The sequence below is a fragment of the Candoia aspera genome, chromosome 12, assembly GCF_035149785.1.
Source record: "Candoia aspera isolate rCanAsp1 chromosome 12, rCanAsp1.hap2, whole genome shotgun sequence".
Taxonomy (NCBI): Eukaryota; Metazoa; Chordata; class Lepidosauria; order Squamata; family Boidae; genus Candoia; species Candoia aspera.
This window is the reverse complement of record NC_086164.1, coordinates 13044229-13059576: the sequence shown is the minus strand read 5'-3', so window position 1 is coordinate 13059576 and position 15348 is coordinate 13044229. Positions and strand designations below refer to the sequence as shown.

Here is a 15348-nt window from a genome sequence, read left to right as displayed (position 1 = left end):
GAAGGGACATTTCTCCCTCCTAACCTGCTTAGGAGAAAAGAGATAGTTACAGCTGGTTTATTGCTGAACAACTTTGCTGTATTTCCCCTAGTCTATGGGCACCATGCCATGCAGGCCTTTAAAGGTGACAACCAGCACTTTGAATTGTACCTGGAAGCTTACTAGTATGGTTGGTAGGGTGAATGTTTTTGGATTTCTTCTCTTTTGGCAAATGCTGTTCTTTTTATTTGATTGCTTTTTACCATTCCCACCCCCGCCCCCCTTTCTGCCTAGTCAATCTTGAGTTAGGCAGTTGAGAAATCTGATGAATGAACAGACAAAAAAGAACGAGGGCAAATGTCAGAGAAGATGTGTTCCAAGCTACACGTGGCTCTGGCCTTTCCCTTTCCTAACATGGTCTTCCACAGTAAAAAAAGGCAACACACCCTGCATTTGATGATATTTGCAAACAGATGCTAGACAATCGGGGAGCGAGTCCTTGCTTTATGAATGGTTGATGCTGAATTGCTTGGATCCCTTCTCATTTGTTACTGAATTTCCATGTGAAATCTGGACATTTTTGAAGGACTGTTTCAGCTACGTCTTGAATGCCAGTAAATGCAGGAGATTATGGGCCTGCCAAAACAGTGGTGGGATAATTGTTAGGTTTGCACTGGTTGCAGTGCATTGGCAGACACACAGGAGCCCTTCCAGTTGTCAGCCTGTATCATTGCTAGCTCAGGAGGCAATTGCATGATCCAAAGAAATCATAAAACAAAAACAAAAAAACAGGAGAGGATGTGCAACAAAGTGTCATTGTTTCCTATAGAAATAAAGCATCCTATAGAGATGATTGTGTCTGTCCTGAATCTATTGCAACTGTTAGAGATTGCTTGAGGCAACAGGAGGTGCAGAGAAAATCTATGTTCCCACTTCTATAGGCAGATCAGTGGAAAAACATAACCCCAGTGGACCTGTGTTTTCTCCATTTGAAAATATCTATTGGTAATTATAAGCTAAAAGTCTTCCCAATTCAGGTGTCTTCCAGATATATTGAGCATATGATGCCCAGGTGTCTTAGACAGCAAAGCCCAACCAAATTGTACTAAGATGGGGAAGGCTATTGTAACTGAAGCCTTACTTCCATGTTGTACAACAGGCCCTAAAGTAAAGCAGCAACATCATTATAAAGCACAGAAATGGTCAACCTGTGGTCCTCAGACTGTGTGTTGCCTTCAGATTCTATTTTTGTGGTCTACAGAGGCATCTCTGACAGTGGGAAATAGATAACCTAGTTTCCCATCCTTCTGAGATGTGACACATATGAAAACTCTAGTATAAATCCCCCAAAATACATATCAGGACTAAAAATAAGAACATCCCCCATGCAAACCTTGTCCATATGTGTGATGTGCACCCACGTGCAGCCCTCAGTTCTTTCCTCTCAACGTTATGTGCAGTCTGTGGTCACCCATGGTTGCCTGTCTCTGACCTAGTTATAGAGTCACACTGCAGTCAATTCCAAAACCACCCTGCTTAAACTGAGTCCAAGATCTACCCAACATCCTCAGCTTTCTTTTTTGCCCCTCAGTTGTGTGGTATATTTCAGACTACCGTCTATAAGTCTCCAAAGTCTTCAGAAATATAAGCCAGTACGTTGCCCATTGCAGACAGATTCATCCTGAGAGCTGTTCCATAGCTTTCTATTGTCTCAGTGCTCCCTGTCATATGATGTGACCGCCAAGTCTTCCAACAGTGACTCTTCTGTTCCTTCTATTGTCAGCTGCCATACTGTTTGAGCCATTAAGTAAATGCCTTCCAAAAAATACCCCAGGGAGCTGTAAATGAGCAGCCTTAGTCATAAAACCCACCAATTTTGCTTTTCATAATAGATGTCTCTGGCATAAAGGCATATTTAGATCAAACAGCTACACACAATTTCCTGATCAGCACATGGCATGCTTGCAAGATGAGTGCTCAGAAAGGGACTTGGGGAAAATTCCTTTTGAATATTTTAGTACAGCACCACTGTGGTGTTTAAAAAAACCTCTCTTCACCCGTGTTGTCTTCTCTCCTACTGCTTTCACATCTAGCATGCTTTATCAAGTTTTCTATGAGAGTTCTTTATAGAGATGGTGGCTTCTCATGCTAGCATTAAAACTGAGTGGTTAACATTTAGAGAGTTGCAATTCTAAAGAGTGTTATGTTCGTGTATGTCTGTCTGCTTGCATGATAGAGACAGACAGACAGACAGACAGACAGACAGACACACCCCAATACTTCACTTGACTCTTAGTGACTGTCTCAAGTTTTCTTGGTAGCATTTTTTGGAAGTGATTTGCCATTGCCTTGTTCCTGGGCTCAGCAAGCTTTGTTCATAAGGTGGGACTAGAATTCAGAGTCTCCCAGTTTCTAGTCTGGTGCACTTAACCACTACACCAACTGGCTCTAACACACACACACACATCAATGTGAGTGGTTATTGGAAGGCAGAGGGAGAATTCTTTTTCTCTTTGCTTTCTATATGTCTGCTCATTTTCAGCAATGGAAGACAATATTAAGAGATGTTGGTGATGATATCCTGGATTTATTTTCCTTCATAAAGCCTTCATACAGCATGCTGGCTGGGGAATTCTGGGGGTTGAAGTCCATGCATCTTAAAGTTGCCAAGGTTGAGAAACACTGCCTGGGAGAATAGCCTGGTCTTTAATAGCTCCCTGAACATCAGGGTGGGAACCATCTGGATCTCTGGGATTGAGTTTACACCCAAAGAAAAATGGATTCCTCGACACTCTTAGGTGTGGGCTACAGTTCTTCATTTCAGATGAGTGCAACATAAAAAGTACATAGCAATGCTGCAAGTAAATAAAAACAATAATCTTTACTGCATTCTTTTTGTAAAAAGGATCTGCTTTTCTCTCTTATCAAAACAAAAGTCTTCTAGTTCAAAAGGTGAACATTTTCTAGCTCCAGCCGAAGCTGCAGGGAACCAACTAAGAACTGTTCTTTCATTTCTAACTGGAGCTCCCACTGTCCCTGTCTTAAACTAGGGCTTGATGACTGCCTGCAGCAATACATTAAAAACTTTGAGAGAGAAAAGATCAATGGTGAGCAGCTGCTGCACATCACTCACCAGGAGCTGGAAGAATTGGGAGTCACTCGAATTGGCCACCAAGAGCTGATTCTAGAAGCGGTTGATCTTCTCTGTGCGTTGGTAAGTGGATCTTTGCTATGCTCTGAACTTTGCAGCAAGTACCTGGGAAGGGGAAGGGGAAGGGGAAGGGGAAGGGAAGGGAAGGGAAGGGAAGGCTGAGTTTACTGGATAGGGAAAGCAATACAATTCCAGAAAGATTCAGATGTGGGGAAATGCACCATGACCTCTTTACTGATCACAGCTAGCTCAAAGCTCGCTGCAACATAATTGTAGAGTCAGAATGGGAAGGAAGATGGATGGATGGATGGATGGATGGATGGATGATAGTTTATGGTCAACAACCAGCTTACAACTAAAATAGAACACAAAGACAAGACAATAAAAGACATATTTTACGGCCCAATAAGTGGCAAATGATGCTTGGAGAGGCATAAAATTTAGCAACTCTACAGATTATACTGTATCAAGATGGAGATCAGCTAATAGATCATACAGACAGCAGTCAGGCTCCCTGGCTGGAATTCTGTGAAGAATGGGATAAATCAGCTGAGCCCACCAATACAGATAAAAGGCACAATGAAACTTTATTTGACTCAACATTTCCTCAGCCTGTCCCACAAGGGCACAGAGATCACAAAAGACACATCCTATGCAATCTCCCCAATAGCATTGCAGAGCACAGAACATCAAGCCTTGCCAGAATGAGAACATTTTTATTTAAACCATTTGTACCTTCATTGATTGGTACATGTTCTGTGGAAGTGTGTGTGTGTGTGTGTGAATTGATTTTGTTGACATTTTATGTGCCTTTGGGTAAACATTTTTTTTAATTGCACTCTTGGTATCCTTTGTATGTTACTGCTGTTTAGTATATTTTAGTATTTGTTTTTTCTGTGATTGATAAGGGTTGCCTCCAACTTTAGCAATCCATGTGCTGGAAAGATGGGGTACCATGTCACAAATAAATTAAGCTCTCCACTCAAAAGCAAACTTACCACTTGGGCAACTAACTTGAAATACTGTGGTTAGGAATGCAAACATTGTTGGAGATCACAACTGAAACTGTGTTTTCACACAAGAGAAAAGTACATTTTTTATCAGAGATAGCATGATCCACTCCATTTTCTTTCTAGACAATTTCACCATTTGTTCTTTTAAATAAAATCTCCTAGGTTGTTGAAAACATAACCACAGTACATCTCCTTCCTGTTCGCAGTGAGGCACTCATACCATGTTGCTAAATTCAGTACAGCAGTGTTCAAACCCTGACATGAAATAACTCATAAGTCTCCATCGTATTCTTACAAAATTGGCATATTTTGTCAGATGTGAAACCTTTATATAGCGTGGTCTTTGTTTTCTCTTTGGCCTGTGCTGAATATTGCCAGCTTTCTGTTGGTAAAAATACTTATTTCAGGTTTGATCAAAAGGAGCATAAACCAGTCAAGTTCTTTTCAACAGATCTTCTCCCTCCTTACAGAGCTATTTCCAAAGCCTTGAAATTCTCACAAAAGAATCCTTTGCTTAAATGTGAAAAAAAATGCCCTTGAAAGAGTCTTTTGCTCTCTTCTCACTCAAGCTTCTCCTCAGAAGGGGATTGTTATGTATGTGTATGTTGGTGTGTGTCAAAGCAAAAGAAGATCTTTAGAAAATTTTCTGGCTTATGAAAGAGAATGTATAATATGTCAGGAAATGTAGACTTTTAGGGGACAATACACTATGAGCCAACTGTGCAAAAAGCAGCTCTTAAAACTAATTGTACAAATATGAATAGAAGTTACATTTTGCATTCTTCCTCTGCCTAATTTTATTCTTTTGTTGTTTGCTTGCTTGCTTGGAAAAAGGACCCCAATCCAAGAAACTATTTAAAAGGGATGAGTGTTTTCTCCATTTAGTCAATTTATAAGTCCTTCCTCCTCAAAAGGAAGATGCAAAACATAACTCGTAAGCTAAAGCTCACAAGACTTACATGATTTGCAAAAAGAATAATGTAACTTTAGGACTTACGAATTTGGTCAGTTCATACTGAAGTGCAAAGTAACAGGATTACGACCCCATCCCTTGAAAAACTCTGAACGCAGCCTGAGGTCCCACTCTGTCATGACATGGACTTTTGGTTAATGTTGTTGCCTAACCTACATACCTGTAATGTTGGCTAGGAAAAGATAGGTTGGGAGAGTTGGTTGACTGAACATTACTCTGAGGGAATTCATCCACTTGAGGAAACAGCATGCCAGGGAGAAAGCTAGAGTTGAGACAATAACCCAGTTCATTTATGGCATTAAGCCATAAGGTCATTTCTCAGGATTTGGCTTAATCTGTTCTGGTTTCTAATCGTGGTTTAGGACATGATGTTGTTGTGTTCAAACCCAGGCAATTTACAGCCAAGGTTGAAGAACCCCAGCTGACTACAAAGTCTGAATCCAATCACTTTGGCCATATCCCCAGGACACTTTAATCCTCCTGTATTTTTTTATGGATGCCTCAAGAAGATTGTTAGCTTTTTTGGAACTTAGAACCCACCTTCCCGTCTCTGTGTGACATGCTGAAACTCTGAAATGCCTTTGGAGTAAAGTTGAGATTCCACTCATGGGAACTGCATCATCTATCTTTCCCATTTTTCCTCTCACCATGCATATTTATGAGCCAAAAGAACAATTTGGCAGATCTTTTCAAACAATTGCTTTTTCCAGATGACTTTGACCTTGTAGCTCACTCTGAGTAAAGGCATTCATTCAGTTGTTGTTTTACATTATCCCAAGAACTTGGCTTCATTTCAAAAGCCAATTCTGTTTCATCATCCATGTAAGCTAGGCATCAAAGAAACTTGGTGGCTTTGTATCTCATTCCTTGATGGCCATGCAAGGATCATTTCTTCAAATGGTTTTCCTGAATGTCATCCAGGCTGCCTCCAATAATTTTGACAATATAGCAAGAAGAAAATACAGACCACAGGGGGATCTTCTGCTTTATAATCTGAGATAAAATAGGAGGAAGCTATAGTTAAGAAAGGAAATCATTATGCAAATCAAATCAGCATTTGGAGGACAAAGCCTGGGAAAGGTTGGATCATGGTTTAATTCATATATTTGCCAATCTAACTCCAGTCCATGCTTACTATTATAGACTATGATGTTGATTGGGGTTATTATGCATATGGCAATATATGTGCATATTTAGTTTAGCTTATCTTTGCTGGTTCTTCAATTAGAAATGTGGTTGCCCAATGCACTTATGAAGTTCATCTTTCCCAACATTCATTTTGCAGTCTTTTCAGTACCAGACATAGGCCATTTTACTTGAAAGCCTTTTAACCTTTGATGATTGGAAATTGCTTTTAATTGCTGTCTTTAGCCAGATGCTTATTGTTACTGCTTTCTTATTGTCATTGGCACATAGCCAGTCATTCTGAAAGCAAATCAAATTGAATGAGAGCAGTAAAAAAGAAGTGCAGAAGAATTTTTCAGCATAGTACAGAGAGAGAGAGATGGATGCATATGTCTCCATAAATATGCTTAAGGAAGTAATGGGGAGAAATTCATGCTTAAGTCAATCTATAGAAAAAGCACCACATGTTACTGTATATAAAGAAAAAAAATGAATTAATCTGTGAGTCATACATACTAGGGATGTGTAGACTGGCTCCAATCCAGTTCACATCTGTGATTCAATTGACAATTCATATAGATATTAAAAATTTAATTGATTTAGTTTAAAATTATAAACCAGTTCTGAGAGGTGATTTTATTTGGATATTTGATAGAACAGCCTCCAGACTGAATTTCCAAACTGAATTTCCTCTGCCCTTATCATGTTCATAATTTAAAACCTTATGACTATTAATATCTACATAGAAAATGCCATGGTATTCAAAGAAAAAATCAATTATATATGAAATAGGATTGATATTAAATTATCATCAGTTGAACTCAATCCTCAAAAACCTGTTCACACTGATGATTTGCCCAATCCTATCCCATCTCCATATTTTTTATTATTTAAAGTGGTTCAAGAATCATACCTATTAAAATTCCCAAGGAAATACAATAAAATATACCAAAATGATATTATAAATTAGCAAAGTCAACCATTGCAGATTATAAAAATGCTGTCATAAACTAAAATATCTGTATTATATCATGAAAACTATCTTAACATAACTTGAAAGTATGCCTGTTTATGTTTTTGAATGAACAATTATCACTAATATCTAAGTTGCTCTTTTATTCATGTTGTGGGAGGCAATACACATTAACCTCTTCATTTTTAACCCACCTCTACATCAAAATGTCTTCAATTCCAAGCTGTATTTTTCCTCCCTGTGGGGAGGAAAGAAGAGGACAGAGATGAGAGAGATAAGGAGGCTCCATTTCCAAAAACATGACTTCAATTCTGACCATAACTGAAGGGAAAAGATAAAGTCAAGTCTCCTTTGAGTTGAGCAAAATTGACCTCATAGATTTGTTACTGCAATTTCTTGGTTTAGTCTGAAAATAGTTTGCCATTTTCATGGCTTTTTTTTTTTTTTAAGTTTCCCAGTCTAGTCTCAGTCACAGATTTTTCTCATGAAACTCCAGGAAAGCAAAAGTTCAATGTTGAAAAAGCAGGATAGGAAGCATATTGACACTTTTGAACTCTGGTGTTGGATAAGACTCCTGAGAATACCATAGATAGCCAAGAAATTTAAAAAAAAATAGACTATGGAACAAATCAACCTAGAATTCTCACTTGAAGCACAAATGACCAGGTTCATATTATCATAATTTGGACAAATTATGTGAAGACCTAGTTCTCTGGAAAAGTCTATAATGCTTGGAAAGGTGGAAAGAAAGATAAGAAGAGGACAATCTGCATCAAGTGGACAGGCTCAATTACAGCAGCAATGGCTGTACACATTGGAAGACCTTAAGAATCAGGACAGATTGTCCTATCTATGTGGTCAACAACAATTTGATGGCACATAATCAGTATCTTCTAGAGCCTTCAGATGTTGTCATAGATTCCCATCTAAGAACAAAACATACTGGAACTTGTGTCCTATTTTAGAACAAAGAACCACACTGAGACAGTATCTTGGTCTTATTGTTTATTGTCCTATTCTAGTAGATAGAAAATCTGCCAACTGAAAGACCGTGGGAAACCCACCCAGATAAACCCAAAACTCAAGGCGGGTCTGCTCTGAGTTTCTTTGAAGGAAAGTTCAAAGCCTTTAAACTATGCATGCGCTTTTCCCCCTGGATAGGGGACCCCTCGTGCTCACCATCAGTATTCATGACAACTTGCTTGAGCTAAGTGTTGCCACCTACCTAGGCAATGGAAATGACATGAAGATCCAACTCACTGTATTCTTTCATTGATTGTTTGTAATTGTAACACATACTGAAGATATTTTGGCATTGAAGAGCATGGACTATGGAGAAAGATAAATGAATATAAGCCATGGAGTATATCTGTACCAAATTTCTAGTGGCAAAGCCTAGCTCAAGTTGTTTGTCAGTGTTACCTTGTGTACTCTATTTCTGCCCATGGCTCTACCAAGACTCAGACCGAGATGTTCTCTTCTCTTGCAGCTTCTCAAACTGGGCATGTTCTGTCAGTGAGCTGAGCAGTTATTAGTGCAAAGAGGGGCACTAACCCCTACACCAAACTTGCACCATCATCAAAATTCAATTACAAACCTTTCAGTAGATTTTCTTTTCATTTTTGCCTAGATAGCAATTCTTAAGGCCTGCAATGAGGTGAATGAAGTTTTGGAGGTTGAAGGACAAATTTAAAAAAGGGCAGGTTGAAAATCCTTCCTCATCCAGTCATATCATTTCATCATATTAATCCCCTGCTTCCATGCGGCTCTTAGCCAAGAAATGTATTTCATCTCCTGGATACAAGAACATTGTCTTTTTCTTCCCAGGTAAGACAGAGTACCTGGAGCAAAATTTTACTTTGGTTTTCAATGACTCGCTCATCAAGTCACCCTTGTGTGCTGGAGAAGAGAGCAAATTTTTATTAAGTCAAAAAGACTAGGAGCTGGAAATCTTCCACGAAAATCTGGTTGTGCCCCTTAGGTAGGTGAACTGTAATTTTCCCCATTAAAGATGGAGATCGTAGATTTTATTTGAGAAGATTAGGCAAAGCTTCATGCTATTGTCTGGGAAATATCCCGACAAGCATCAACATTCTTCATGTGACAGAAGCTCAGCATAAAACAGTTCTAGGAATCAGTAGGGAGGGAGCTGCCCTGAAGTAACAGTGCCAGTGTGACATCAGAGTAATTCTACAAGATGTTTTCCCTGCAAAAATAAAAGTGATAAGTTAAATTACGCAGAAGTGGATTTCTGTATTAAGACATTGTGAAAATTAGATCGCATTGGGTTCAATTGCTTCTTACTTGGATATCTTTATCTTCTGCCTATGGAGTAGATGATTATTATCATTACCCAATTAAAAACTGCTGTGGAATGACAAGGCTGATGGGGCATGAAAAACACCTGACATTGGAGGATTTCTTAACCAGCCTTTTTCCTGCTTATTTGACTTTTCTTTCCTTTTTACATCTCATTTAACAATGCAAGCAGTTGCATTTCACATTACTGTCACCTTATGTTTTGTTTTTGCTGAGGACTGCTGCTTGGCGTACCTGGGAGTAACTTTCCACATATCTTCATAGGAGGTTTTCAATTAGAGGCTGGAGAATGATCTGTCCATGCAGATTCATCCTGCATTGAAGATCCTTCATCAACTGGGGGTTTAAACAGATGGTCTTCAAGATTCTTCCTGACTCTGCGATTCAATGAAATCCTTTTAAAGAGAAGCCTTGGCTAATCTCCTCTGCCGCTTCCTCTAAGAAAATATATGGCATTAGAAAGCATCCTTAAATCATGTGCTGATGCATTTGGTAATGTGGACAGTAAGAACAACAAACCTTTAGGAAGATCCTAAAGAAAGGGTATTTCTCATATGCCAAGGCCAACTTGCATATTAATCAACAGATGTTGTTAGAAATTTCTAGAATAAGAATCTGCTTTTAAGATTCATCAGGACCAGGAAATACACTCAACAGTTAGGCATAGATGACCCAGGTGATTATTGGAGCATTAGTTTTGTTGTGGGAGTGATGTAGATTCTCAGTAGTGCATTTAGATAGTAGAACTGTGACTTTATTTGTACACAAATATTACTTCAACAGTGCCCCCAACCATTCTGTGATTTACAACTGCTTCTAGATTCTGAATATACTAAAGAAAAATGGAAGTCTGCTACTGCAATTAAAAAAATAAATCTGAACATATATAAGCTTAGTCATAGCACAATAGCCCTTCCAGATGACTGACTTAGTTTCCAAAATTGTCCTATTCTTGACAGAAGAAATATTTTGGAATCTTTTTTCCCCTTTATATGTTTTAAGAAATTTTCTCCCAAAATGCAAGTTCTTCAGGATAGTTTGCAATATGGTGGTGAGGTTTCTCAAGGTGCAGACCACAACTGTGTGTGCATTTGAGAGTGGGTAGGATGATGCAGGGGTGTGGTGGCTCAATGGTTAAGATGCCAGGCTTGTCGACCGGAAGGTTGCAAGTTCAGCGGTTCAAGACCTGAGTGCTGAGTGATGGAGTGAAGTCCCGCACTTGCCCCAGCTCTTGCCAACCTAGCAATTTGAAAGCATGCCAATGTGAGTAGATAAATAGGTACCGCTTCAGCAGGAAGGTAACAGCATTCCGTGACTGTCATGCCAGCCACATGTCCGCGGAAGTGTCTTCAGACAACGCTGGCTCTTCAGCCATGAAACAGAGATGAGCACGGCCCCCTAGTGTCAGACATGACTAACGGGAACCTTTACCTTTACCTTGCTAGTTTTACAGTGTTATTTAAAATACAAGCACTCACTTTAAATATGGTGAACTTTACATAATGATGAGTGAGGAGGTCGAGTCATTGGGAAAAAAAAAAATCATCATTCAACTGCACCTCTAGTGCCCTTTCCTTTTCATGGCATTGATTTCCTTGCTGAACAAAGAGTGTAACATTCTTAAAAGATCAAATTGCATCAAACCCAGTGGTGAAAAGGGCAGGAGAAATGCAAATTCTTGCTGATGGAAGAACTTTTGGGGACAGTTGATTGAAGTTTTCCATGCAACCTTAGCCATGGTTATCTCTGTATCACTTAAAAAAAAAATGAAATGGATTGTGCATGAAACAGTTCACACAATGAGCATCGTAAGTGCAAGAAACTTAGCAATATCAAATTACATTGACTCAGTCCAAAATTAAGACAAGGCAGCCAATCCATTGCCAACATTCCTAACCAACAATGCTATCCAATATTATCAATATTACATTAAGAGATCTAGCAGGGTGATTCCTTGAGCATAAAGAAAGAAAAATGAAGTGGAATAATGTGGTTCACTTAATTTTGGGCTTAGCTTAATGTTGAATCAAGACACTGTAGTTTGTAAATTGCAAGTTTGGTCTCGTATTGTTCCATATCTGAGGGTCTGTTTGTTTGTTTGTTTTTAGCAAGGATTTTAGGAGTTTTACTGAATTAGCTTTCATTGTTTCTCTCTTACTGTTAATTGTTCATTTTTAGCCAACAGTGGAATATTTACGTGTTGAAGCCAATTAAGATCACATTATAATCTTAATTGCTCTGATAATTTTCCTGCTTTGTGAACATCCCTAAATACACTTCTAGGAGGAAATAACACAGTTCCTTGTGAAGCAGCTTTAGATGTGTTTGCAGACCATCTCTTGAGTCCTTGGAGTCTTCCCCTTCTCAAGATCAGCTTGCAAGTCTCATTTCAAACATAAGAATGGTACCAAATTAACATAACAAAAAAGGTTGTGAGCAAAATAACTGTCCTTATCCTCTTCATGGAAATTTGTAGTAAAAGGTGAAAGTTTTATGCAATCTACAAAGAACCAGAGTATTATAGGTCAGTGTTGACTGGTACTGCCAAGGGTGGCATCACTCTTTACCTACATAGATAATACAGCATACATCCCAGATGTCTGTTCTAGAAATGACTGTGACACAGATGTGTAAATTTATTTATTTATTTATTTTCTATCCCTCCTTTATTATTTTTATAAATAACCCAAGGTGTTGAACATACCTAATACTCCTTCCTCCTCCTATTTTCCCCACAACAACAACCCTGTGAGATGAGTTGGGCTGAGAGAGAGGGACTGGCCCAAGGTCACCCAGCCGGCTTTCATGCCGAAGGCGGGACTAGAACTCTCCTACCAAGTCTGATTGGCTCTTGGGCTGAGAGAGAGGGACTGGCCCAGGGTCACCCAGCTGGCTTTCATGCCAAAGGCGGGACTAGAACTCTCCTACCAAGCCTGATTGGCTCTTGGGCTGAGAGAGAGGGACTGGCCCAGGGTCACCCAGCCAGCTTTCATGCCGAAGGCAGGACTAGAACTCTCCTACCAAGCCTGATTGGCTCTTGGGCTGAGAGAGAGGGACTGGCCCAGGGTTACCCAGCCGGCTTTCATGCCGAAGGTGGGACTAGAACTCAGAGTCTCCTGGTTTCCAGCCCGGAGCCTTAACCACTAGACCAAATCAATAAACTAGATACCAGACAGTTTTAATGAAGCTCTATGACTGACTATAACAAGAAAACACCATAGATGAGAACAGCCAGGAGAACTGTTTTAGAGAAACATCTACAATAGATCATTGAATGCATGAATGGGTGGATGGATGACTTTATTACTGGTCAGAGACTCAACAAGCATATCAAAATAAAAGAAAATGATCACTGACAGTGTTTTCATCCCATAGCTGAAAACTTTTGTTGTATTTGTGGATTTTAAGGCAGCATTTGATGCAACCTCCAGAGTCTAGTTATAGGGAAAATTTCATATTTCTACTATTGAAAAATGCTTGTGATGCTCATAGTAAGATGGAGCCAAGTTGGCCAGCTCTCCAACAGTTACAATTGTCCAGAGGGGAGAACAAGATTGTATCCTGGCACCATTGCTGTTATATAAATTCATTCATTACAACTTTACAAGTGTTAGATATGCATATTCTAAAGCTGTTCCATAAACAATGTAATATTCTCTTTACGAAGATGCTGTTGCTATGTTGTCACTAAACCGGCTTGGACTCAGGAACACTCTTAAGTCCCTTTCCCAATATTGTATGGAAGATTAGTTGTTATAAATGACCCCAAATTGTTTCAAATATCTCGAAGCAATTTTTCAATCATCTTGAAAGAAAACAGCTCAAATTAATTATGCCTCTTCTTTAGCCCCAAAGAATGTAGTAGACATTGTACGATATGACTACACACAGGGTGGAAATTTTCTCCAAGTTACTGTTAAATTATGCTTCACAAAATCAGTCACACAACTTTTACATAGACTGCCATCAGGCCCTTCCTCTAATTTTGGTCCTTAGGAGAAAGTAATGGGGTTTTTAAGATCCTGATCAGCCTTGAGACAAGAGGGTGGTCATTTAAAAACAGAAGCCAAGCTCAGTTGACTAAGAATTCACTTCATTCCAATGGTGCTGCTTCCATTAATAAAATTGATAGGTGTAGCTCTAATTGGTGAGGAAACATCACAAGAAAATTGTTCTTTCTCCAGAAATTCGGTTACTTTCTGGCTTCAAACAAGCTAAGGGGTTATTAAGCAGTGAAGATACAGAAATCAGAAACAATCTCAGTCAAACCACAAAAATTTACCAGCCCTTAAATGCTCCCCAGAAATGCAGGGTATCTATGCTCACTGCAAATATTGTTACGCATTCATCAGACCCTGTTTCAATGCCCTTCCCTTTGCAATTTTAGAGGGCAGGTAGGATATCTCACCTCTTCAAAGAACACCCCTGTGTGATGCAGAGAAAATTGAGTTGTGAGTTTTATCTGGAAGTCTGGACAAGACTAATTCCGCCCTTACTTTTTAAAAAATGACCAGGTCACCCTGAAGAATTTCATACTTTATTAATTTATGGGTAGAGACCAAGAGAACCAACTTTCTTATAAACTGTGTATTAGCAGATGGTCGTCTGGGGGCGGAGGGAGGAAGAGAGGTAACTACCACTGCAGTTTTCTGGGCAGCATTTTTCAGACATACCTTGCCATTGCCTGCTTCCCAGGGCTGGGAAGTACTATAACTAGCCCAAGGTCACCTTGGTGTCTAAGGCAGGACTAGAACTCACAGTCTCCTGGTTTCTAGGCTGATGCCTTAACTACCAAACCAAACTGGTTCTCAAGCAATATATTCAGTTGCAAAGTTCTGCTATTTGCCAGTGAGGATCCATCAGAATAGTATATCCTCATGAGGGTTTGGGATTATTTATACAAAGGGATAAAGTTTAATTAAGATTAGTTAAGACTGCATTATAAATAACGATGGATTTTTTAAAAAGGTGCATTGTTTACTTTTATTTATATTCTGCTCTGAGGTTGTAATAAAGTGCCTTAATGACTTCCTGTTGCCTACCACCACCATCGCATTTGCTGCAATGCCTGGCTTTTTACATTTCCCCCCTGGAAATGTATTCTCTACTGTTTGCATCAACACTGAAAGGCACTTAACATTTCCCCATGTTTTGTAAAAGGACCTCCAGTCTTGTCATTTTTATCAGAGGAGCAAAGGAAAAAAAATAGTGATAGATAACAATTTCCCATCTATTCTCTCACTTCCTGTCCAATGTGCTTTATTCTCAGTGCCGAAAACAACAAACACAACCCCACTTTGGGAAAAGAGGCCGCTTCACAATATTATCTATTGCAACAGACTTGGCATTGCTTATCCTGTCACGTGTCTGCGTGTCAGTGGCATCTTAGGGAAGAGACCCCCAAAACATGCAAACTGAAGCTCATAGTTCTGAGGCATCACAAGCTGTTTGATAAGGTCTTCTCCAACATTGAAGCCAACTCTGTGAAATCACCAACAAAGGACATTGGAGAGAAATTCTCAAACATCCTCAAAAATGGTCAAAAGAGAATCTCTTTCAAAGGCTTTTGAGAAATTGTAAAGTAGATATCAGGACATTATGGGGTCCAACCTCAGACTAAGCTGTAAGTCATTGTCTGTGGTAACTATTTTGGCAAATCTAAACAGAACAGCCACATGCTGGTTTAGTAAAACATGTGACTATCCTGTCTCTGAGTTCCTACACAAAGGTGTTTTGGGTTTTTTTTAAAGCAAAGTTTTGGTCCCCCCAAAAATTATTCAGTTCCCTAAATCCCTTGTTAGAATCTTCAAGACTT

General features: G+C 39.3%; 1 protein-coding gene across 1 annotated transcript in view; it reads left to right on the top strand.

Annotated features, from left to right (window-relative positions):
- The window catches only part of LOC134504464 (connector enhancer of kinase suppressor of ras 2-like), a 273137-nt gene that overhangs the window by 98398 nt on the left and 159391 nt on the right, over window positions 1–15348 (top strand). The window contains exon 2 of the mRNA XM_063313693.1: window positions 3030–3193. Within this exon, the coding sequence (XP_063169763.1) occupies window positions 3030–3193 (164 nt within the window). The remainder of the gene's footprint in view (window positions 1–3029; window positions 3194–15348) is intronic.